We start from the raw sequence: 25,573 nt of genomic DNA, 5'->3' as shown, positions 1-25,573 counted from the left end.
TAAAGCCCTCTCTCCAGCCCATTACCGCTTCGCCACACCTCTCATACAAGAAACTGATAGCCGGAGGATTCTGCTGCTGATGCACACGAGGCCTGTGCCAACACAAACCCCAGAGGCAGAGAGCTGCTGCATCAGTGCAGAGCCCGGCCGCTCAGTGGTGAATACCTGGACATGGTTCCTGCTGGAAATTAAACAGGCAGGTCACCGTTAAGTGGAAACCTTTCACGGAGAATGCCATGCATTGGTGATGTATATCTGTGACAGCTGAGGCTTTAGCCTGTAGCAGTAGAATGGTTTGTATTATGGCTTGCATATACACTGTAGTAAAGGGAAACTCTGTTATTCCGGTTTGGAGAGCTGTGTGACAACCGTTAACTTCTTGTTCCTTAATTGTGACACGATTACCTTAAAAAAATTGTATTTTCTTTTCTTTTTTTGTGGGATCTTACTCTGAAAATAATAATAAAAAAAATATAGAAATACAAATGCACAGCAAAACAACTCCAAGTCATACCACTTATATTGATTTCCTATAAATGAGGTATAATCATGCATGTAGAAATTCTCTCTTTTTTAAAATCCTGGACATACACCAGCTAAACACTCTCAAAACAAACCTCTTTATTTGCAAAGAAAAGCCTGGTAAAATTATAAAATGTGCTAACTTTAATACTCAAAAATCCAAATAACAGAAAAGGGTTTTTCAAAGGCAACAGGGACTTTCGGTTTTAGCGCATAAAAAATATCTAAAAATTATTTATCTCTCTTATCATTAGAAAACAGTGCGAAATGAATAATTACAGACTGCATTAAAAACCCGTATGTTTGTCTTGTCTTCTGTCTCACATCATAATGTTGATAACGTAAACAAACACTGATCATTCTGTGGGAGCCAAGCTTTCTGCTGCTTGTTTATATTCGTGTGCTTCGTGCTCTCGTCGAGACACGAAGACATAAAACAGCTGAAATAAACTGCAGGGATCTGAAGTATAAAAGCCGAACAGGTTTAATCGCCCCTCACATTACCAGCCGCAACACAGGCTCAAAATAAAAAAGAAAAGAAAATGACTAAAGAAAAGTTGGGGTCGGTGTGGTGTGCAGCCAGAGTCATACTCATTATATCTGAAATGTCTCTTTGCGGGAGACTTTTACTAACAAAACAGTCAAAAGCCTCGTTAAGGAATATCTGCACAGCCGGAGAGATGCCGGCGGTGGACAGGACATCGCCGACAAACTGCACGTGCACCGGGCCTCAACCGGTCATTTGGCTCTTTTCTTATTTTACAAGTGAACACATTTAAAATGTGAACAAAGGGACCTCCTCAGAGAAAGAAACATAATGCATACTAAAAGATTACTGCTTCGGGCAAAAAAGCAACAAAAACAAACCGCTAACAGCTTAAAAATAGAGCTAATTCGCTTATTGGTGTCTCTTTTTATTTTATGTTTTAAGAAATTCAATCCTCCTGCTGGCTGAGTATACTGCATCATGTTGCTAAACAAGAGCCACAAATAAAAGTTATAAAATTAATTAAACCTGAAAGAAAGAAAGAGAAGAGGACTCGAGAATTTAGATTAATAAAAATAAATGCAGAAACAAATAATAATAATAATAATAATAATAATAATAATAATAATAATAATAATAATAATAATAATGATGTTTGGCCAAATATTAAGGGACTATTGCCGTATACTACCATGTCACCATGTGATATTAATGCGAATCAGACACGCTCGGTTGCGCCAGATTGTAAAAGATTTGGGATTTATTTTTCTCATTTTCGCTGTCTCTCAAACTCTTAGGTAATCTTGACAATATCCTAAAATTAAGGACGTGATTGGAGCCAGCTTAACCAATTTGACTACCGACAGACATAAAGGCCCATCTTGTTTCCTTAACCGCTTCATTCCAGCGTTTTATAGTCTAGAAAAGGCAAATTGCCGGCGCGGCTTCGTTGTACCAGATCTTTGCGCACGAAGCCAAGTAACCTATTTCAGCGAGCATGATGGGCTTAACGATTCATAATTAGGCCAATTCGATATTTACAAGTGCTCATTTTCAAATGGCAAAGCTGCTTAATGATGCTCTGATTCTCCTCCACTGTGAATGGACGTGTGCGCAGTAACGGACCCCCCCTGATAATGCGCTTCGTGCGGGCCTCCACAACATAAACACAAACAAAACATTTATGCAACACTGAAGTCTAACGACGACTGAATTTAGGAGCTGTTGCTGCTCGAATTTCCGGCTTGATCCATTTACACTTGTGCTGTTTTCTCTCTTTTCCCCCACATATTTGGAACACAAATGTTTCCACAAATGTCATTTAATAAGCATCTGGCTTCCCCGGAAAGGAAGGGAAGAGTCCTTTAAAGGTTAATAAAAATATATAATTTTTTTCTCTAAGTAGGAGGTTAAGGTCCTACGCCATGCAACAACGGGAATCAAAGCGGTCATATTCATCCCCTAATTGCATTAATGTCATGTGTTGTATCTCCCGCGTGTTTACAAAAAAAACTGTCCCCCTTCTGAGCTTGACCTCCCATTTCTACTGGCTGCATAATAGCGGAGGTTGAAGCTCGGTGTGGGCCCTACTTCAGACGTGCGTCGAGCCTGAAGGTCGGAGTGCTGCGTGTGCGTGTGTCTGATCCACTGTAGGCTACTGAGGCGGCATCAGCTTGAGGAAGGCATTTCTCTTTACCCCGACAAACCTTCAGGGGGCTTTTAGCATTTGTTCAGTCTGCAGTCTCTGGAAAACATCTGATTCATTTTTTAACCAGTCCCAGATGCGCCAGTGTGAGAGTGTGTGTGCATGAGCGCGGCAGTGTGAGCCTGTCAGTGCGAGAGAAATTTGGGAGAATATCTGCTGTCTGTAGAAGGGGAGGGAAACAAGAACCGTGTGGATTTTTTTAAAAATATATCTTTTTAGGTATGAACGCAGATACGTGCGTCTCATACTGCGATATGACATCGATGGATTCATATTATAGTACATCTACTGCGCAAAGTAGAGATCACCAAGCGAACCCTTTCAGGACTTTCCCAACCACTGAAACAAAATACAGTCCCACGTTCATTCCGGGTAAAGGGCAGGCTTACGGAGAGAAGTCCAGGAGTCCTTTCCAGCCGGACTGCCAGTCACTGGATGGCGCTGAGGAGGGCACCTTCAACAAATACCAGCTCTTCATGCAGCGACCGACCTGCAAAACTCCCCCGGAAGGCAGCAAGCTGCACCCGGACAGCACACACAACGGGACGCTCATCTCCTGCTATGGTGAGTGCGCACAAGACAAAGTGCGATTTCTGCAGGGAATATATGTGTTGGCCAGAAATTTAACGGAAATGCGAGGCAGGACCGGACATTTGCAAGCAATAAGTGCAATTTATAGTATTGTCTAACACACGGTGTGAAAATAAGCTGTCAAAGTAGAGCAGAGAGGAGGAGAAAGTGTGCGCATTAGTGTTCGTTTGTTGAACCCATCAGCCTGACTGGAGAAGCCGAGGTATGAAAAGAAAACACATTTTGAAAAACAGACCTATTTTCTTTGAGCATAACTGGTTCTGACTCAGGAATATAACCTTCACATTAAAGCCCTTAAATCCGGATAATTGCAGAAAAAGTAAATATTAGAAGTAGGCTGATTTTTTTTTTTTACAAGTCTAGTGAGATTAAAGGATTTTAGGTACTTGTACATCTGCAAGGTGACTTATAATTAATGCATCAAACCTCTGGGTTTTATTTTGATTTAATGAGGCGCTTTGACCAAAGGCAGTTTGGTATTTTTGTGCCTTTAAATCGACTTTTTGTCCGTTTTTTGCGCACTGACGCTACAAAATAAAAGCACTAACGCAGAATTTTGTTTCCTGTGTCTGTCACTGCATCGCTGGACTGGCGAGCCCGCAGCACCGCTGTGACTATTCTCACTCAACTACAACTGCAGCATGTTATCGTCAACAATAAATTATCTTGATCGTTGACAAATAAACTCAACTCGTGGAATATTGCTGTTATTATTATTATTTGGGGCACTTTGAGACCTGTCTGCGTTACGCGGAACCCTCAGCCTTACAGCCTATGAAACATAAGGCTTAATTTTTGGAGAATTTTTTGGATGTGCAGGGCCTATAATTTTCTTTCCAGCAAGTCCTGCTTATTCTGTGAGAGTAAACACAAAAGGGCAAATTCTTCTTTTTTCAGGTGTCTTTGTTAATATTAATTAATCCATTTGATGGAGGTTTATAAGCCAAAAGCAATGCTTAGTTTATGTCCCTTAATTGTCCGTGTAGTCAACTTCGTACCAAATGCATTTAAATAGCGTTTATAATGAAAGCTTTACAGTTTTGCGACAATCGACAATTCTGGAGCCACGCTTAAGGTCGGCAAAAGAAAAGGTTCTGCTTTTATTAAAATCAAAACAGACAACTTTATTAAGCCGATGAATCCGATTCAAATTATTCCGAGTAACAAAATGTCAAAAGGGCAATAGGGTGAAAAAAGTAACAGACAGTAATCTTAAATATTTTTATGTCATATCTCTATAATATTCTACATCAAAAATCAGATTTTGGTGAACACTGAGGCAGACCGGTTGGCGTCAATTCCAGATGTTTACCACAGTGATATAGACGAAAACATCTGTTGGGATCACAGCTAAAACTAAGTGAATCGAGTCCTTTGCAGCAATCCATCCTAAATGCATCTAATGCAGTTCTCACTGAAGTTCAGAAAAGTTCCAAAATTTGAGATCTAAAAACTGCTCATTACACATAATGAATAAAAGTGCTTTGGTCTAATTCTGCTCTGCGTGATCTGCGAGGAGGAGACCGGCAGTATACATTTTTGTATAACCACCATCACACAGCCACAAAGTGCAAAGTGTTCTTTTTTGTTCTGAGAAAAAAAAAATGGTGTCACTCTTCACTTTAGTCTGAACTGTCACCTTTTCTGCCTCCAACATTTTCAGCACCCCTGCACTGAACTAAATCGACTTGGCAAGTGCATTGACAGAATCATTTAAACACCATCATTAAATGCAACATTGCCTCCCTTGAGGAGAGCTGTGCAATGTTAATATTGAAAATGTTGCAGCCAGATGAAGGCATCGTGGCTCTGGGGAGGATACTTTGGGGACTTGCCAAAGCCTCAGGCGTCAACAGGGTTGTGCTGTTATGTGTGGTCCTCAATGGGAGATATATTGCTCAATACTGATGCTTTATCTCCATCATGATGACAAAACTGTCTTGTCCCCAAAGGGAATTTTGAATGTGGTAACTTCAGCTACGGCTCTAAAGCTGTTTATGGCAAATCTCTATGTCATTCTGAAGATTTTACATGAAATTGTTTTCATACATCAAAACACCCAAAAGAGAGGCAACCAGCTAGGCCATCTCTTTTAGATATGTATTAAAACTGCCATTTTTTAAATATACATAAAGTGCAAAGAACTGGAATTTTATATTATCGTGGAATGTATTTAATAACTGCTCCATAATATCCACATTTCTTCTTTTAAATTTACACCTTTGATTTAGGAGATCCAAAACCCCTGAAACACCTTTACATTCACATGATTTCAGTGCAGCTCAGTACAATTCATCTGAGAAAATTGTAAAGTTATAGAAATCTAAGAAATATTTTAAAATCCAATTTAAATATTAATCAAAATATTTCAAGCTTTTTTTTTTTTTTTTTACTTTATTAAAAAATAACATCCAGGTTCAGGTGGTGTGGATATACTCTTAAATCTTGTTTATTAATAATACAACGTTGTCTCATAAACCACGTGTGTAGAAAAAGCAGAAAACAACCCTGACTCAGCAAGCATGAATCAACATGCAGCCGTGCACAGTAGTGGCTCCGATCGGTGGGACTGTTCATTCTAAGCCTACGTTAATCAGGTAGACTGTCCTGCAGTGAAGACAGGGATGGAGCCGACTACCTGCTCACATGGCGATGAATGAAATAAAAATCCCTGGAGCTGATCGAGAGCTGAGGAATGCAGGTCAGCGCCGCAGGAGAGGGCCGCATTAATGCAAGGCAGATGTGCATTACTGGATCCTATAGTTATTATTCATACTCCCCAAACATCAGATCTCCGAAGCTACAGAGAGTCCCCAAGATGACAAAGTGGGACTGGTTTACATAACCCTGTCTCAACAATACCTTGTACAAATAAGCAAGGAGTCAGAAACAGACATGGAGATTGGGTAATGATTTGAGAGACTCGAGAGAAATGAGAGGGTTTCCAGGAAAGCGGCACATGTGTGGGAACGACTGTTTACGTGCACAGCACTTTATTGAACTCACTGTTTAATTTTAATTAATTTCAGTTTTTTGCCTTTGATAGGGGCTGCTCGCTTCAGAGAGGAGATCATATTGTTTCATGAACATAAAGCAATCATTAGAGTATTCTCACTCAGTATTTATAAAATGAAAGTAAGGCTTAAAGGTGGCAATCAGAGAGACACTAGTATTGTGGTAATACTAGTACAACTCGGGCTAAAGGCTCATATCCTTTTCGCCTCTTCACAAAATAACCAAAGCAAATTATACACTCCGAAAGTACAACAATTGTCAATCTTTGTACTTTTAAACAACCCCTCCTCCTCCTCAGTGGGACATTGAGCATCCTGTGATATGTAAAGCATTTTCTCAGCATATGAAAACCAAAACACAAGCTCAAAAAGTCCTGGCAGCTCTTTAAAAGCGTCCTGTCAAAATACAGTATTCTAAGTACGCATTAAAAGGCTTGGGGAAGTGATGTCACAGGATACACATGTGCTGATGACTAACACATTGTGTTGATTTTAGCAAAAACGCGAGCGCCAGAGTGACACCTGTGATCGTACCAGCATGCTTCTGCGAACCAGAATAAATTCGAATACGTAATGAGTGAATGCTTGGAAGCAGTGGCTCATATAAATGTGTGACTCGGGACGCAAAGGAGCAGCAACTGGCCCGCCATGAAAAGAAATATACATCCATATAGCTTTGGCAACCCGAGATCTTGTACTGTGGGGTGTTGTTTTTCTCAATGTCAAGTTCCTGCTTGTATCTGTTCCTGCATTCACTCTTTCCGCTGTGTTTTGCTGCTTTTATGCTTAAACATTCAGTCATCCCTCTTACAGGCGAAGGTAACACACATACCAAAAATAAAGCGACTGACTCGGGCCAGCTGGCACACACTGTGGGGCCTGTTGTGCTGAGTCTGGCTCTGTGGCTTCACCTTTACTACTTTCATCAGTTAAATCTGACTCTAATCTAACCTCTGCAGGGTTGTTGAACAATGCGAACATATGGCCGCGCAGGACTGTAGTGTGATCAAAAAGAGACATGGGAATGGCAAGAATTTGCTTGCCACTGTGATCTACTAGAAGAGAGGGATTTTGTAATGACCAACCTAATTGTAATGTTGCAGCATTGCCACATTACATTGCCAATAAATAACATTTGCCAAGAGTGGCAAATGTTATTTATCTTAATGCTTAATATGCAGTTTATATACAGTTCAAACACGTGAATGTTTTTCTCAAGATTCTCCACGTTTAAGAAAGACACTTGTGTTCTTCTTCCACTAGTTTCCCCTCAAACGACCTTAACCCCACAACTATTTTTTGCGCATTTTGATATGAGACAGTGAGCGACCCAGCCCAAGGTAATATGACAGCAGTGAGGTTTAACAGAAAGACTTTTTCTGTTTCCCAGGGAATCTGCATTCTTGCATGAGCCGCTGGCATCGATCTCTCCTCAGGAACATCTGGGAGCCTCCCTTCCACTGAGGAAACAACAGTCAACATCAGGTCTTAGAGCGCGGTGCAGAAAAAAAATAATCCGGGCCGAAGCATGTCTGCGAGCCGACATTAACTGTAAATTAATAGTCACCTGTTGACAACCAAACCTGAAGGAATATTTGACTTTATTTGGTGGAGTGCTGCTGTCAGCTCCGAATGCTTTGAGAGAACATTTCAGAGCACTTTGTTTAAAAGCATTCCCTTCCCTATTTAGTGTTTGGTCATTAACCCTTCCCCAGGTTACTAATTTATAGTGTTTCTTTTATTTGGCTTCACTTGACCCTCCCTGTCCCGTTCCATAAAAACCGAGAGGGTGCCCTGTTGCTTTACAACCAGTTAAATTACACTTTGATGTTTTCTCTCTGTTTTCAGCAGTGATTAAATTGCTGACCCTAGTAAACATCTGACCTCGGCTAAATGAAGAGGTCTGCAGCTTGTCACAGAGAAACTGGCACATTGCGCAGATGGTGCGTTCACATATACGTTGCTGAATGCTCAAACTAGAACAACTGTCAAAAACACATTCCTGTGAATGCCAAAAAAATTCGGAGCCAGCGCAGTGGAATCTTGGCTCCCAAAAGAAAGCAGTGTGTGATGGCTGTGTTCTCCGGAGCAGCGTGCAGAAGAGACAGCTCAGCATGCGGGAAAACTGAAAGATGCTTGTGGGAAAGGATTCTGTGTGGTTAGCGTGACAGAGAGAAAAGGGATGAGTTTGGCATACTAGACAGACAAAAGATGTTGATTATTGCAGATTCCAGTGTAAAATATGGTGGTAAAAGACTGGGTTAAGCTCAGAGACTTAAAGGGAGAGTTCAGCGTGGGAAAATCCCTGATTAAGTCTCTTCTTGGATCTGATGGATGAGACAGTTATTAACACTTATAGGGATGTATGCTGTAGCCAGTTAACTAACTGTAGACTAGTAACTAGTTAAGCCCAAAATACATCTATAAATAGATTTCAGGAAGAGCAAAATACAGCCAGGTGATCAAAACTGACTCGCAACAGTCTCAATTTCTCCTGCAAAATCGCCAAAGAACAACGAAAGAACAACAAACAAAGTTAAGGAATCTTGAGGCAAATGATTGCAAATAGTCAATACTGCTTTATGGGATTTCCAGTGCAATATACTGCAGTATAACAACATCAAATCCCAACCTAAATGAATGGAGAGAGACTCATAACCACAGTTTAAACAGTGTAAGGGGCATAAAAACACACCACTCAGATCTGATGAAATCTGTTTAGATGAGTGACTTTGCCTCAAAAAAATGTTCCCCTTTAACGTTATACCTCCACCACGCTTGAGCAAAGTTTTACCACATTATGGATGAATTTACAACCCAGTCCTGAGTGCTGACACAATCACTGTCACTCGGTTATCCCATCAGAGTGCTGAAAATGGGATATGAGACACAGCATGCCACCACACAACTGAAAGGGTCATGAAAGTTAAATGTGTGTGTGCATCAGTGCAATAAAACTGGATTGAAATATATGTTTCTGGGTTCAGCTGATATAAAGCACGTAGCTCAGGATGGCTCTTTGGATGCAAGGGCAGGACAAAGCCCCTCTTTGGTAGTATCTTTGGCAAATTCCCCTATATATTTCTATTCAGGATTCTTTGATTGTCATACCCTACAATGTTTCTGTTAAAGGGCATGTTTTTTGGATCTATGCACAAAGAACTGAAAATGACAAAGTTTTTACCAGACACAGTCCTGTGACAAATTAAGTTCACCCTTACTGCTTCCATGGGAATTAAGAGGGTAAGTAGGAGCCAGGCACTGCTAATCAAATGCATTTGAATAATTGATCATTAGCAAATGTGACCACCTCTCTAAAAGTAGAAGTTTTAGCACTTTGCTGGTTTGGAGCATTCAGATGTGTGTTAACACAATGTTATCATTACTGTCCCAGAAAATCCACTCCAAGGTCAGAGACAAGAGCGACATTTCAAACTCTACAGTCCTCACTGAGCATGTTAGATGTTAAAGTTCAAGGCAGTACAATTAGAAAAAGACAGAATAAGTATGGCTTGTTTGGAAAGTTACTCTTCTCTCTAAAAGAAAAATTTAAAAAATGGCAGTACGGCTTAGGTTTGCACAGTTGTATCTAAACAAACCACGAGAACTTAGTGACCTTTAAGCAGAGGAGGCCAAAGTGGAGATGTCTGGCTATAATGCACAGTGCCACGTTTGGTGAAAAGAAAATGCAGCAGATCCACACAAACACCTCATACCAATTGTCAAGCATGGTGGTGGGGGGTTGATGATTTGGGCTTGTTTGGCAGCTACAGGACCTGGGCACCTAGGATCACTGAGTCGACCAGTGAACTCCTTTGTATACAAAAGTATTCTAGAGTCAAATGTGAGACCATCTGTCCAAAAGCTATAAGTTGGGCAAAACTGGGGTATGCAAACAGACAATGATCCTAAGCACAGCAGCAGATCTAAAGCAAAATGAGTGAAAAAGAAAAGAATAAAGGTGTTACAATGGCCCAGTATAAGCCCGACCTCAACGTAATTGAAATGCTCCAGAAACCAAAGAGACCTTAAGTTCTTGCTACAAACCTCAAGGCCAGCAAACCTCAGTAAAATGAAGCAACCTTATAAAGAAGAGTGGGCCAAGATTCCTCCACAATGATGTGAGACATTTGGTAAAGTCATACAGAACACAATTATTTCAAGTTATTGCGGGTGAAGGTGGTTCTACAAGCTACTGAATCATGGGGTGTACTTAGTTTTCCTCTTTTACATGACTATATGTTATATATATGTTACTTCCTGGTGGAATTTTTTAGTGACAGGCAAGCAATTTACCTCATCTTTCCAGTCCTTATGCCTTTAGCAGGCTGCTCACGGTAGCCTCACATTTAGTTACGGTTATGGGATTGGCATTGATCAGTGGATCCAATGTCTGGATAAGAAAAGAAATATGTGTATTTAACAAAATGTTAAATCATTTTTTTAATTGCACTGACAAATTGGAGTACCTCCCACACTCCATCCTACCCTTTTCCCATCTCCTCATCTGTGTGCAGCTGCAGTCTCACAGGATATGTGCCCCTTGCTCAGGGGCATAACTGGATTTTCTCTCACAGATGCAAATGCCAGACAGGAACCTGGAGTTGACCTGTCTTACTTTACTAACACTAGAGCCATGCTCCTGCCCAGAGGCAGAATAAAATGACTGTACGTAGCTCGAGGATACGAGGCCAGCTCAGGGGTTGGTGATGTCAGAATATCTGCCTGCATGGAGACTGTAAAAAGATCTGACAGGTAGGCCACTGCTGTATGAGGACATGAACTCCAGTTGGGCAACGCTGTGTTGTTCCATTAGTGTTTCAGCCCATGTAGGTCTGAGCCAGAAAGCAGGGAAGGGCTGCAGCAGTTCTGAGGGGATGACTATTGACATCTCATTGTGGGACACACAAGCCCAAAGCGTACTAATCCATGAAAACAAACATGCTTGTTGCAGACAACCACCGCCTAACTTCATCACCCTAAAACTATTCAGTCATCTTGTTAACCACTAAAAAACAAGACTCTGTGACTCACTGTGTGTCAAAAGGTGTCAACTCTTTCAGTGAGGTAACTTTCTAAGAATGACACACAGCGATTACTGACGTTACTCAGAAGAAAAATGCAACGTAACAAAAGCAAATGCATGCATACAAGCCCATAACTTTCAATCATTTGGCACTTCCTAACTCTGAGAAAAATTCTGTTGGATTAAAGTAATGGTGGTGTTGCACAACACTCACAAGTCTGTTTATATGGAGGAGACCATTATGCGCTGGTTTCAGACCAATACAGTTAGGACAGGGCACTCTCCATGCCCATTTGCAGGAAAGGCAAACAGAGGCTGACCGAGCACACTGTTCTCACTGGCCTGCAACCAGAGCCCTTCTGCTTATTTATTCACACGGCTGTTTGTTTATTGAAGGAGAAGGGACAGCTTTCTTCATCTCTTAAAAGGAAACAAAAAGCCAGCATGTGCTGACAGGAACAGAGCAAGGTCTGTAACAAAATGGATGCACTGAAAATTGAAGGTGACAAACACAATGTTGTTTACATCTCAGGGGGAAGGCCGTGGGGTAAGCGTGGTTGCCCCCATACACAAGGCCCGCCATACACACGGCCCGAGACGCACAGGATTTTGTGTGGCTCGGATTTCAGGTGGCGTGATTGAGAGATGTGAGGGGAGAAGGGCTCGAGGGTTGTGTCGCAGGTCACACCAATGCGTCGTGACATATCTTTCAAACTTTCTTTCCTGCTGCACACAGACGAGGCCTTTGAACCTTAAAATAAAACATCACAGAGATGATGTGTGCTTAAAGTAAATGTCATTTGGCGGGGATGCTGTAATGTGACGATGAGCAGACACTCTTGGTGGCTTGAATGTGATCATTCAGCCACATTTTAAAGACACGTTGCTCTAATGAATGTTCTAACTGTAAACGTGGGACTATTACTGAGAACACATGGCGGTTTTTATTCATCTGTGAGATGGTCAGAAAGATAACTGTCTGTTTATTATTACACAAATGAACTGATTTCACAGTAAAGCCACACTTTAGTCAAATTTGAGAATGTTTTCTAAGTTGTTAACACCTTATAATACGAACAGCGACCAAGGGTGTAATTGATATTTAATCAAATGGAATTTCAGCACATTTCATTTAAACTTACAAGGCAATTATATTTACATACAAATACTTAAAGGTTGGTACTCTAGAAAGAAAGGGGGTAACAAGTTAGGTTTTTACAGGAAAAAAGAAATAATTATACTGTCAGTAAATTTAAGTCGTGTGTGAGTAATTTTAAGAACTACGTAAATATCGTTAAAACGTTGCACTTTTTGGGTTGCATTATGGAGTTACTTAATCTTGTCTTTTTATATCTTTATATTTCTACATTGTTATTTAAAAGTCCTAATGATGGTGAGCATCATGGTTCATAATTTTGTATTATTTAATTGTCCTTCTCTTGTAATTAAAAGGCAAGGTACCTACCTTTAAGTATTTATATATAAATATAATGACACTGTAGTTTAAATAAAAATACACTGAGATTCCATTTAATTACAGGGGAATTACACCTTTAGTTGTGGGTATAGTTATAAAGTATTACCTTCATCTTTTAATGCTTCACCCAAACGCTTGTATTTTCACATTTTAAATTCCACATTAAAGTTTTGAGCAGTAACAGGAAGCCACAGAAGGAGTACTTGAGCGATTTAGTGCTTGAGAGCATTTTGAACTAAAAAAGAACGTATAAAATTTGTGTGGTGCCCCTTTAAAAGAACAAACTGTTAAAAATAAACGTTTTGACCTCTTCTTTACTTTTCTTATCTCCAAAATACAGGAAAGGACAGCAGCAGCCTGACAGAGTCTGAGTTGCCCCAGAGCGTCGACCCTCCTGGGATGGAAAGCAGCTACCTGAACCTAAAGGACACTGGAGTGAAGGGGCAGAGCGAGCGCCCGGGGTCGGACCTTTCTAGCCCACTGGAAAAAAGCGAGGCCGAGAGCAACAAAGGCAAGAAGAGGCGCAATCGCACTACGTTCACCAGCTACCAGCTGGAGGAGCTGGAGAAGGTTTTCCAGAAGACACACTACCCTGATGTATATGCCCGTGAGCAGCTGGCACTCAGGACAGACCTGACAGAGGCCCGTGTACAGGTGAGGATGAAGTCAAAACAGAGGGTTACGCTTGAAAAGCACCTTTCTGCATTGACATAAGCTAAGAAGTCCTTTATTTATAAGAGAAAATGAATCTCTGTCATCTAATCAAAATATCACCAGATTTTATTTATGTCATCGAAACAAATTACTGTAATACACAATTAATCTACTTTATGACATATCCCCGTGTTGTTGTTGTTCCTATATCAATCACAAAAATGTTGATCCAGGATCAAGATTGCAGCTGACCAAAACTATCACTAGCAACTTGCTAATATATTTATTATATTGTATACATTAATTAATAAAAACAGTTGTAATGCTTGTCCCAGAAGAGACTTTTATATGAACAAAATAATTTCTTTTCGTTTTCCTCGACAGTCCAAAGCAACATCACAACAGTGTGATTGGTTAGTTGCGCTTGTGGACAAACATAATTATGATGATGTAAGAGCAACACCAGCATAGAGATGTCAGACAGACTGGGTCACATGCATACCCCCCCACTCAGAGTCATGGTTCAGGGAAAAACAAACAAACAAACATTAGGTGTTTTGATTCTATTGGCACTGTAATAAAACATATGGTTTAGGAATGAGCATGATCGTGTTAAAGACAATGTTGCATTGCGAGTGGGAAATTAACAACTGTCTGTCCACTGGAGAACTTTGAGACTTTAATACAAACATATGTCATTTCCGTGCACTTGCTGAAGCAGCTGATGGTGTCCTTCTGTCTTGTTAAGACAGTTTCCATGAGTACAGTTGTTTGCACGCTGATAATCATTGGGGGAACTGACAGGGAAGGCTGAGAGTTACAAAGACTGTTCCTAGCATTAGACAGCAAAGCCTATTGTTCTCCATCTGTCTTTGTGCCTGCCAGTTTTAGATCAGAGTGGGATGGAGGAGACTTAGGGAATACGCTGCTCTTAGCACTTACACGGTGTAGACTCTGGAAAGGGTCAGAGGCCAAGGGTTTCTCCCCACACCGCCATGTTTAAACTACTTCGCTGCACAGCTCTGGAGGCAACGAGGGAAAACACATGGAACACCATCAAAGCTATTTTGGCATGGATATAAAAAACACTTTGAGATGCCAGTTTCAATTTCCACACATAGTCCGAGACATAGTCAGGGACAGAGAACCGGGCCTGGTCCTTGTGATGGTACAGTAAAATAAGTACATTCATGTTGCATTCACACAGACCCATCTATGCCCCAGATGAATATAATTAACGTCTTCATCTGACAGGCACACTGCAGACTCTGTTGAGTCACTGTGAGGTTTGACCCATACTTCTAAAATCAAACCCTAAATATGCACGCAATCAAGACTAAACCCCACAATTTCAACTGAAGGTACATTGAGACAAAGTCCAGGGATATCCAATTGTTGAATACCAAGGGGCACTCGATGCTCGGAAAGCTATCGAGAATCCTTTTCATCTGCAAAACAACAGCAATTGAAATCCAGAATACAGATGTTTTCTGCCAAATTGCTAGTGTCAAGGTCCTACGGTTTCATCCTCAGTTTTGATGTTGAATGTCTTCATAAAATCAGGCTGCAGCTTTCCAATAACACAATCTGTGACTTCTGGTGCCATTACTTTCTTTAGAAGCAATTAGCTCAGAGCCTCGTGACTTGAACTTCACCATACGGCCTACTTTTTATTGAGGAGGAGGCTGTACGTGATTGACTGCTGAGGCAGTCTATCAATTGCAGTGGTCCTAGATGACAGAGATGAGGTGAGACGGCTGGACTTCAAAGCTGCTTTTGGAGTTGTGGACTCTGCCCTCCCTTTCTCCCTCTTCCTTTCTCTCTGCCTGCTGGCTCTGGAGCATAAATAAAGCTCTTTAATGGCTCTGTAAGCTGCATTTCGCTGTCAGCGTCTTTAGCAATTACTGTATCACCGCCAAGCTATTTGAGCTCCAAGACCACTGAGCCACCTTCCTTGCAGATGTCTGCTAAAATAAAATAAACAGGAGTCGTGAGTGTGTGTAGTTGGTAAATAGCATCATTTTGGGTTTTATATATTATTAACCACTGGTGTTCATCATGACAAACAATTAAGACAATTTATGTTAATTGGAAAACTGTTTGCACAAAGACAGCAGTGACCAGTTTCTCAAGAACTGCATGAATTTATAAGTCAGGGACTATGAGAGATGGAGCAGCAAGGGACACATCTGACTCCACAATGTTCCCCGAATTATCTCTCTGCCAAACTATTTGGCAGGGGTCTTGTTCCTACTGCCGTTCAAAGGAAAAGCTACGTAGAGCAAACTCTCTGTGAAACATTACACACTCAGAAACCAAGACAAGGGAAATATATGTGCTCAGAAACTGTTTATGAAAAAGCTTCCAGTAAGTGCTTGAGAGGGTCCAGGTTAAAATACTGCATTTTTTGGAGAGCAACTTTGAAATGTGAGTATAACATGGTATGCAAATGTGTGTGATTCTGTGTGTATGTGTGTGCACGCCTGGTCCACTGCTCTTGTCTGCACGCCTCTCAAAGGTCAGAGGGGTTAGCTGCGGAAAGCCGAGGGCTTAGGCATCAGGAAATTAAACATGAAATGAAAACAAGCTCCAGTTTGAACATTCTCCCATCTCACTTTCCAATATCCCCACTTCCCCTCACTGACTTAAAACGGAGGGAGGAGAGAGACATGGAGAGAGGGGTCGGAGTTGGGGGCGGGGTGGCGAGGGACAGAAGAGCCTGAGCTTCAACACAGGAGTGGGAGTACAATAACGGCGCTGGGTGACTGACAGCAGAGCTTTGAAATATGCGATTTTTAAATATTTTTGATAACAATCTAAGACCAGAATCAAGAAGGTCATTCATCAGGCTCTGTTGCTATTCTGACAACATTTCCTCAAAGAGTTTTATAAATATTTAAATGAAATGTGACTATTTTCATAATACAGGTAACCAAAAATTAAGGCTAGTTTACAAAGACGGAGGGAAGGGCAGTACGACTCTGATGGTTGATCCAGCAGATGCTCTTGTCCTGCATGTATCTAAATATTATAAAAATCCAGGAAGTCTAGCTACATATCATGTGGTGCCAGCACAGTATGAAAACTGAATGAGGCATCTCTATTTGTCAAAATCACAATTAAAATTAAAAACTTAGGTTTGCTGAGAAAGAAACACGTATTTTTCGTGCAGGGCCCTGAAAAATTCTTGAAGAGTCTGAAATGGCTTTAGAATATAAGTAAGTTTACATTGTGATTAACTGTTTACAATGTACCTGGCTTGTACCAATCACTGTTGTATCAATAGACTGTTACATTTACTATAAAACTAAATGAGGGTACCGTGGACATCATAAAGACCTTGTGGTTTACCTGTGGCGAGTTAGTAAATGGACAAACTTATACGCCATCTTTCAAACTTTGCCAGAATTGCATATATCTGGAGGAAAATTAAGTCCTTGAGCTGGTAATACATTAATCACATTAGTAACATATCTTTGTAGAACTGAGGCTGTAATGAAACTTAATGTTGCTGTTTTCATGTTGGGGCTTATATTTGGAAACTTGTGATATTATGAGCTTGTGCAACCAAAGAGCCACCAAAGGAAAGGCATGACAAATCTTAAACAATAATAGATCCCAAATCCTCAGGAGGAGTATAAAATAGACCCACAAACCTACTTCCAAACATATGATATAATTCAAAGGGCTCCAACCCCTCACCTTGACATTGGGGTTCAGTCACAACCTCACATATCAGCTTACCACTCAGTAAGGGTGAGCTGTTCTCTAATCTCACCAGCTGACCCAAAGAATGTCGGAGTCAGACGAGACTTCTTTACGTCAGTTTCTTGCAAAAATACAGACATATGGATATGTTATTCACTTTGACTTTGCTAGGAGGTCAATGCATCTAAAAAAATGAGACGATGAGTTTGCAGGTTAGGGTGCTTATAGGTGGTCTTATCTCATATGTTTAAAGTCAAGTCCTTACTATAAGAAAATCAGCATTTTGCAAATATGCATTTGTACGACAGTGCTCAATTCTGCCACCAAACTTTATTGTTGACTGAGAGAAATGGCCAGAGACAAGAGTGGGGATTTGAAGGGGATGACTGAAGGGAAATTGCATGTCAGGGACTGTGAAAACCACAAGCTGATTGGGCTGGGAATCAGCCCAACAATCCAAGTCCTAACCCTTGTGTCAAACCGAGGCTGCCCTCTCTTTTCTCTTTGAAGAAGTTTCCCCCTTCTCTCCAGGGAGGATAAGATTCAAACAACCAACAAATAGATACAGATAAACATGTGGAGACTCCCAGTAACCCCCTCTGCTTTTTCTATTCTCTCGCAAGGAGATGTGAGAAAATTCTACAGAAAAAAAGTTTAACGAAAGATGCAGTTGCTGTGATAATCTGTATGGTTTAATCTGTATCTGTTGACTATTTTGAAACATACAGTACTGTATAAAAGTCTTGGACTACCCTTTATTTCCTTATATTTTGCTTCCAAGGCGCCAGACTTTCTCAGAAGTTTTTAAAATGGTCTAAGGTTTTGTTTGGACATTGGCTCTTTTTTCTCTCTCATTTTCAGTCCAATCTTTCTAACTGACCATTTTTAGATGAATGTTTTTTCTTGTTTGTTAACCCAGCTAACAGTGACTTATGCATCACTCAAATATAAAAAAAGCATCTAACTCAAGGGATATGGGGACTCAAGGGAACTCAAGGGAACCAGTGTTGTATGTAAAACGCATCTTAGTAAAGAATCACTTTTAAATTTTATCTTTAGGCACTTTTTTACTAGCCAACTGTTACAAAAGCGCATCATTTGTTCATATTTATTTTATTGAATCTACAAAAAATGCCAAAGATAACACACCATGGCAGAAGAAGTGGCAAGTCTATCAAAAGGTCAGGTCCTTAAAAAATAGGGGTGGAAATCCAGCAAATACCTGACACAGGACATGTGAGATCCGTCCATCTACTGTTTTACTGGAACCACATCAGAAATTGCCTGAGTGGAGGGGTGGCTGTCAAGAAGTCATTCTGAAGGTAGAGAAACAGGGAGAAAAGGCAGAGGTATGCCACATTACACAAGAACTGGACTGAAAATCAGTGACAACAGCTCTTCTGGAGTGATGAAGGTAGATTTTATATTTCTGGTTGTCGATATGTACGGAGAAAGTGAAGAGAGAGGTAGTGCAGCCTCCTGTACAATACAATGGAGGCTCTGTCATGGCTTGGAGCTGCATTTCAGCCCATGGTGTCAAGGACCCAGTGAGATTTTGATGCAATATCGTCTGGAAAGCATCTCATTGGCAGCAGCTTCAACATCACAATGATCACAAACATACTGACAATGCAGTAAAACTATACCTGGATAGAAAAAAAATACACTGTAGAACACTACTGCTTATGTAATGGCTTCCCCAGAGCCCAGACCTCAAAATCTTCACAGAGAATAGAACAAAAGACCGCTAACACCCAAAAAAGACCTTTAAATGTCCTTCAAGAAGCCTGAAGAACTATTCCCACAGACCGCTTAAAGAAACTACACGCAAGTTTGCCTGAGAGAGTTCAGGTTGTGTTGAAGAATAAATGTGTTCATGCCTATGCCAAATAAAACAGTACTTTTGCAAAGTACTGTTTTATTTGCTAATCATCTTCTTTTCATTTTAGTTCCCAAAACAATAGGACACACAACTGGGCTACATAAAACAGAATAGTACTAAGTTTGCAACTGAATATTATTTTCATTGTTTGTTATTAGAACAAATGAATTCTTCATTTATTAAAACATTAATTATTTTACCAGGTAGTTGTATGTGTGTAATCAATATCTAGTATGTATTTTTCCTTATTTTTATCCACACTCATCAATATCGTGTAACCCTAGATAAGGAAGAAACCTTTGGAAGAGCAAAAGTGATGAGATTTGTCTTCCAGTATGTAGAACATCATGAATTTCTACAGTGTATTAGGCATCACATCAATTAACACTAAGATTTTAGGGGGGAAATGTTCTTGGGGAGTTCTTTTAGGCTTCAGCCTTCATAGCCATCTTCTACTTTGCAGTCATGGAGAAGTGGACTAAGCAGCCTGCACTTGGTCTGTCAGTAGGTTCCCGAAAGCTCAACCCTCTGAGAAGTAGCAAGTCTACAAATCTGAAGAGCAGTAGTCATTTCATGTGCTACAAACAATGCTCAGTAAAGCTAATGATGAATATACACACATACATATACTCTATGCTCATATATACAGTATATAAGATAAGATAAGATAAGATAACCTTTATTAGTCCCACACGTGGGAAATTTGTTTTGTCACAGCAGGAAGTGGACAGTGCAAGAGTTATGAGGCAAAAATTAGAATACAATAAGAATAAATACAGTACACAACTGTACAGAATAGAATAAAATAAAATACTATATACAGTAGAATAAAATAAAATAAATATACAATAAGATAAAAATAGAATACAAATACAAATACTATATACAACTGAGTAAAAATACAACGATGCCAGAAAGGATTATTGCACTTAGTATTATTGCATATGTATGGATGTGTGTGCTTGATCAGTTAAAGTCTTTATTATGGAGTCTGACAGCAGTGGGGAGGAAAGACCTGCGAAATCTCTCCGTCCCACACCGTGGGTGCCGCAGTCTCCCACTGAAGGAGCTGCTCAGTGCTGTCACAGTCTGCTGCATGGGATGGGAGATGTTGTCCATCAGGGATGACAGCTTAGCCGCCGTTCTCCTGTCACTCACCACCTCCACTGGGTCCAGAGGGCATCCTAGAACAGAGCTGGCCCTTCGGATCACCCTGTTCAGTCTCTTCCTGTCCCCAGCAGAGATGCTGCCGCCCCAGCAGACCACGCCATAAAAGATAGCAGAAGCCACAACAGAGTCATAGAAGGTCTTCAGGAGTGGGCCCTCCACTCCAAACGACCTGAGTCTCCGCAGCAGGTACAGCCTGCTCTGCCCTTTCCTGTAGAGGGCGTCTGAGTTATGAGTCCAGTCCAGTCTATTGTTCAGATGAACACCAAGGTACCTGTAGCTGTCCACAGCCTCAATGTCCATACCTTGGATGTTCAGTGGTTGCAGTGGAGAATGCTTGTGCCTGCGGAAGTCTACCACCAGCTCCTTGGTTTTACTGGCGTTGATCTGGAGGTAGTTCAGCTGGCACCAGTCCACAAAGTCTTGGGTCAGACCTCTGTACTCCTTGTCGTCCCCATCAGTGATGAGGCCGACTATTGCAGAGTCATCAGAGAACTTCTGCAGGAAGCACTGGGTGGAATTGTGGGAGAAGTCTGCAGTGTAGATGGTGAAGAGGAACGGAGCCAGAACCGTTCCCTGTGGGGCCCCCGTACTGCAGACGACCCTGTCCGACACACAGCCCTGAGTCCTCACATACTGTGGTCGGTCGGTGAGGTAGTCCAGGATCCAGGTAGTGAGGTGATGGTCCACTCCAGAGTTCACCAGCTTGTCCTTTAGAACCGAGGGAAGAATGGTGTTGAAGGCACTGGAGAAATCAAAGAACATGATTCTCACAGTGCTTCCAGCGGTCTCCAGGTGAGCGAGGGAACGATGTAGGAGGTGATATATATATATATATGTCCTGGTCAAAAGTTCAACATTTGTTCCATGGATTATACAGAGGATTCCCCACTGGATCCCACTGTGCTGACATGTGGGAGAGAGCACACCTTTCTCAGAGTGATTTATGCACGGCTACAGGCCCAGATGTGGATCTGTCGACGCGGGCAGCCTGAAGGGAGGCAGACGTCTGTGTATCAAAGGGAGGAGCTGAAACATGCAGCACCAGGGGAGACTCACCATTTTCACATCAATAGCTCAGTGTGGACGGCACTTTAAAGACACGTCAAGTCTTAAAATCGGGTCTCGGACTTTCATGTGCGGGAGAATTTATTTGCTTCACTGTCCTCATTTTATGTGGTCTTTTACTTTGTCTTTCTTAGCAAGAAGATGGCCCAGTTTTCTGTGGGAAAAACTAAAGCACTCTGTGTACTTTTTAGGAGCTTTAATGGCCTCGTTTAAGAAGGATATTCACATTTCTGTTTGATAGTGTTTGGTCTCTATTTGGTTAGAGGTATTTTCCTGATAGTCTGTTTTCTTCGCAGGTGTGGTTCCAGAACCGCAGAGCCAAGTGGAGGAAGAGAGAGCGTTTTGGCCAGATGCAACAGGTCCGCACGCACTTCTCCACAGCTTACGAGCTGCCGTTGCTCACTCGACCTGAGAACTATGCACAGGTAAATGTTCAGTCCTCAGTGGTGTGCACATTACAGATACACCTGATGGCAGATATCAGAATTGCAGTTAGGAAGTGTGAAATTTGCTCTCTCTTAACGTTTCTTCGGTCTAAGTGTTAAATTTGAGGGCTTCTACTATTAACAGCAGCTGATGTGGCAAAAAAATCAAATCAAATCAAAAATAATTCTGTGCAGGTGACTATTCCCTCGGGATGAATAAAGTATTCTGATTCTGATTCTGATTACTATGGCGGGACTAATATTTTTCATGTGTTCATTTGAAACAACAGTTATTATGAAAATATCTCCTCCTTTTCTTCTCCAGATCCAGAACCCTTCATGGATAGGGAGCAGCAGCGGGGCATCTCCGGTGCCCGGTTGTGTCGTGCCTTGTGACTCTATGCCCTCCTGCATGCCCCCTCACCCTCACGGTCCTGGAGGCGTCTCTGACTTCCTGGGTGTACCAAGTCCAGGAAGCAGCCACATGGGACAGACTCATATGGGCAGTCTGTTTGGGGGCGCTGGGATCGGTGGGGGAATCAATGGCTATGATCTCAATGTTGATCCAGATCGAAAGTCCTCCAGCATAGCTGCGCTGCGTATGAAGGCCAAGGAACACAGTGCAGCCATCTCCTGGGCTACATGATGTTCCAGCCCGATCCCAACCTGCCCCCATAAGGCCCCTGCCCCGGAGCAGCCGTCAGCAAGCACTATGGGGGGAGGAGGCGAGCACTAATGATAACACAGGTCAAATGAACAGGGAGAGACTGTGGAGATAACAGAGGCCACCGCAGCTGCCGATGCAACCAAGACAACTGTGTCTATGATAATCAGCAGATGCTGAAAGTGAGAGACAAGCAGAGGTGTGACTTAGATGAGAATATCACCTAGATGTTCATTCTTGATTCCTTGATCTCTCAGGTCTCATGCAACTATGGTGTTTACACCCCAATAAACCGTTTAACATGACGCTGTTTTCAGTAAAATTCAGCAAACCCAAACCTGGTTTTATTAATGTCCTCATAGCCTTATAGCCTATAATGCCAAGTACGGTATCGTCATTTAAAGAGCAGATCTTGATTCACATCATTTGCCTTCTTCATCCTATCTTTTATACCGACCATCCCACCACACACCATTCTGTTCCACTGCATAAACCAGTTCATTTCTGTACATTTCACTAGTATGTTGTTGGGAGTTTATTTCCCTGCAGAGAAGGGCAGAGTAAGTGAACAGAGTCTAACTGAGCGAGAGCAGACATGGCCTGCCAATTGAGTCTGGGTGGAGGGCAGGGCTTGGATTGGCAGCAATTTCAAATGAAGTTGTCATTTCCCTCCCAGGGTTCCCTCCACAGGTTCAACTAATAGGCTCAGGCTTCAGGTTACAGGAAATGGTGTCTCCATTGGCACAGGAATGCACAGCAGCAACCTTCAACACCAGCTTACCACGCCAGCTCTAATCAGCAACCAGCAGGAATAGACACAGTTAATTAGCATCAAAATGAGCCTTTCTGCCCTGTGAAAGCTGCAGTACATCACAGTCTACATGGTGAGGACATACGGTACACACACAGAAGTGATCGCTTCATCACTAGACGCGGGTTCAGCAGGGATGAAGGTTCGATTCATAGCTTGGTAACAGAATCTTATACATGCCAGAGACTGCAGGCCAAATCAGTGGGCCTAATCGTCCCGAAGAGCATTCAGTAATGTTTGGTCAATGTGATGACATTAGAGCTGGACTACAGGAATGTGGTGAGCATGTCCAGTGATTGTAGGGGTATCTGTGTGTGTGTTACCCCGCCGGAATAAGCTTGTCACCAGAGCTGGGCTCCAGGCCGAGGCTAGAGACAGGCTTCATTAGCTTTTTGGCTGATCTCTCTATGACGCATGCTGGGCTACATATCGGTTTTCTTTCCTCCTGCGTGGATGATGGCAAGAAACCCAGTGTGACGTCTTAAAATGTCTCGCTGCCCAAAACCCAAAGATATTCAGTTTATGGTAACATAAGATAAAGTTAAACATCAATTCAACAGTTTGTTTGGTGCTTTTGCTTGACAAATGACTTCATTGATCAAGTGTATATGATTATAGTGGTTGAGTTACTGTGACCCACTGCTGCAGTCACATCTGAGATTTCAGCAATATAAAAAACCCTCTTTTAATGGTGATACTTGTCTATTCAACTACTAAATGTTGCGTCAGCATCTCAAACCAAAACAAAAGGGCCCGCTGGCCACTGCTCACCTCCCTCATTTCATATTTCAGTTACAGTTAGGAAGGTATTTTACATGACAGCCAAAAACACCAAAATCCAGTCATGATAATTGGCTGACGTCTGCATTGTGAAACTTATTGCATGGTAGCCATGTGCTTTAAGTCAGCTGATCATGAGCCCACCGTGGTGATGAAAGTTTGTGTTGCCGTTCTCCTTTTCCGTTCTGCTGCGGCTGAGGTGGTAGAATAATTTGACAATGAAGTGGAGGGTTAGCAGTTTGATTCTCCTCTCTGGGCAAGACAGCAAACCCAGTTTAATCTCAGTGACAGGCCCACACCTTGCATGGCTCTGTCCTCTTAGTGGTTGCTTACTGGTCTTAATCTTCAAGGTTTAGTTTCCTGGACTTGGAATAATTCTAGTCCTGGACTAAAACGTTTTTCAGCGGGGATCCTTATCAACGTTTTCTTTTAGTCTTGAGCTAGGCTTAATACAAGCCTAGGACTGATACAAGCAAACGTGCTACATAAGAACTGTCCATTTACTACTCCTCTGCTCTCTGTCTCACTGTGTGTACAGTGCGATGGAAACAAGCACAAGCAAAAGAGAGCAAAACAACAGGATTCAGATAATCTGAAATGATGTGACTGCACAGAAAAAGATGGATAAAATACTTATTTGCTTCTTGGGAAAAATGCTGATTGCTCAGCCTCTACATTGTCTTTTCATTTTTAGTGTCATTCTGGTCTCTTTATGAAGACGTCCCAAAGAGAGGGACTCACATGCACTAGCATGTACAACCATGTTTTCCGTTCAAAACATCAAAAATGTTAACGTTTACCTTTGTGTGTGCAAGGAAAGACCATTTAAGGAGGACCAGATGATGATGTCTGTATTCTCTTTATATATTCCCTGCAGAGGGTACTCAAACCTCAGCAAAGTAAAAGACAAGGACCTCTAAGATTAGAAATGTGTGGCTCAATCCTTACTTTGTCAAGTTGACCTTGCGTTGCCGGTACTCCCTCAGTGCTCCACTCCTCTGCAGCTCCGTCCGTGTTGATACTACTGAAATAAAGCAATTGAAATCCATGGTTGTAATGTCATATTGTGTGAATATGAACAATATAAATAATATTGTTCATTTGCTTGTACATTTGTTTTGCTTATTTGTCAAATAATGGACCACAAGAGATAAGCAAATGAAGTATTACCTTAATATTGCCGAGAAATGTAAAATTATGTTCTTTGTTATTTTGAAAAGTAGCCATGGAAGAAAGGCTGAAAACTTGTTCACATTTTGTTTATGGCTTTAAGCGTTTTTTTGTATATTAATCAAATATTTCCATGTATGATTGTGCCAGTGCAATAAGTTATTGCACTTAGATTGTCCGAGTTTTTTTTTAATCATTATTTTTGCCTATTCCACTGGGACGCTTCCTTTAATAAAGCCAGAGACTACGTGGTTTTGGTTTTGTCCCAGGAGAAACTAAGAAAAACTAAAAAAAGAGAAAAAAAACGAAGCCCGTCCATATTTAGCGCTGCTCATGTGCTGTATTTTTGTACAGAAGTAACTCGCTGTGTTTGTTAATGATGGTTTCTAAATGATTTTGAAATAAATTGATCTCCAGTGGTA

At 41.4% G+C, this 25,573-nt stretch overlaps 2 protein-coding genes across 3 annotated transcripts in view; both read left to right on the top strand.

Moving 5' to 3' along the window:
• Nucleotides 1-25,573, top strand: part of syt18b (synaptotagmin XVIIIb) — a 367,435-nt gene that overhangs the window by 105,362 nt on the left and 236,500 nt on the right. The gene's annotated exons all lie outside the window — the stretch shown is intronic.
• Nucleotides 2,506-25,573, top strand: alx4b (ALX homeobox 4b). Its single transcript, XM_026175678.2, has 4 exons — nucleotides 2,506-3,278; nucleotides 13,163-13,476; nucleotides 21,598-21,726; nucleotides 22,052-25,573. Exons 1-4 carry the CDS (start codon nucleotides 2,936-2,938, stop codon nucleotides 22,370-22,372), a joined length of 1,107 nt encoding a protein of 368 aa, XP_026031463.1. The 5' UTR covers nucleotides 2,506-2,935; the 3' UTR covers nucleotides 22,373-25,573.

The sequence above is a fragment of the Astatotilapia calliptera genome, chromosome 7 (assembly GCF_964374335.1).
Source record: "Astatotilapia calliptera chromosome 7, fAstCal68.1, whole genome shotgun sequence".
NCBI lineage: Eukaryota > Metazoa > Chordata > Actinopteri > Cichliformes > Cichlidae > Astatotilapia > Astatotilapia calliptera.
This window is presented reverse-complemented; position numbering and strand designations above follow the sequence as displayed.

What these genes read in the sequence shown, in the direction of transcription:
- alx4b (XM_026175678.2), top strand. Translation starts at nt 2,936, where the DNA reads ATGAACGCAGATACGTGCGTCTCATACTGCGATATGACATCGATGGAT. An exon ending in GACGCTCATCTCCTGCTATG is followed by an intron (nt 3,279 to 13,162) that starts GTGAGTGCGCAC and finishes TCCAAAATACAG; the next exon opens with GAAAGGACAGCAGCAGCCTG. An exon ending in TGACAGAGGCCCGTGTACAG is followed by an intron (nt 13,477 to 21,597) that starts GTGAGGATGAAG and finishes TTTTCTTCGCAG; the next exon opens with GTGTGGTTCCAGAACCGCAG.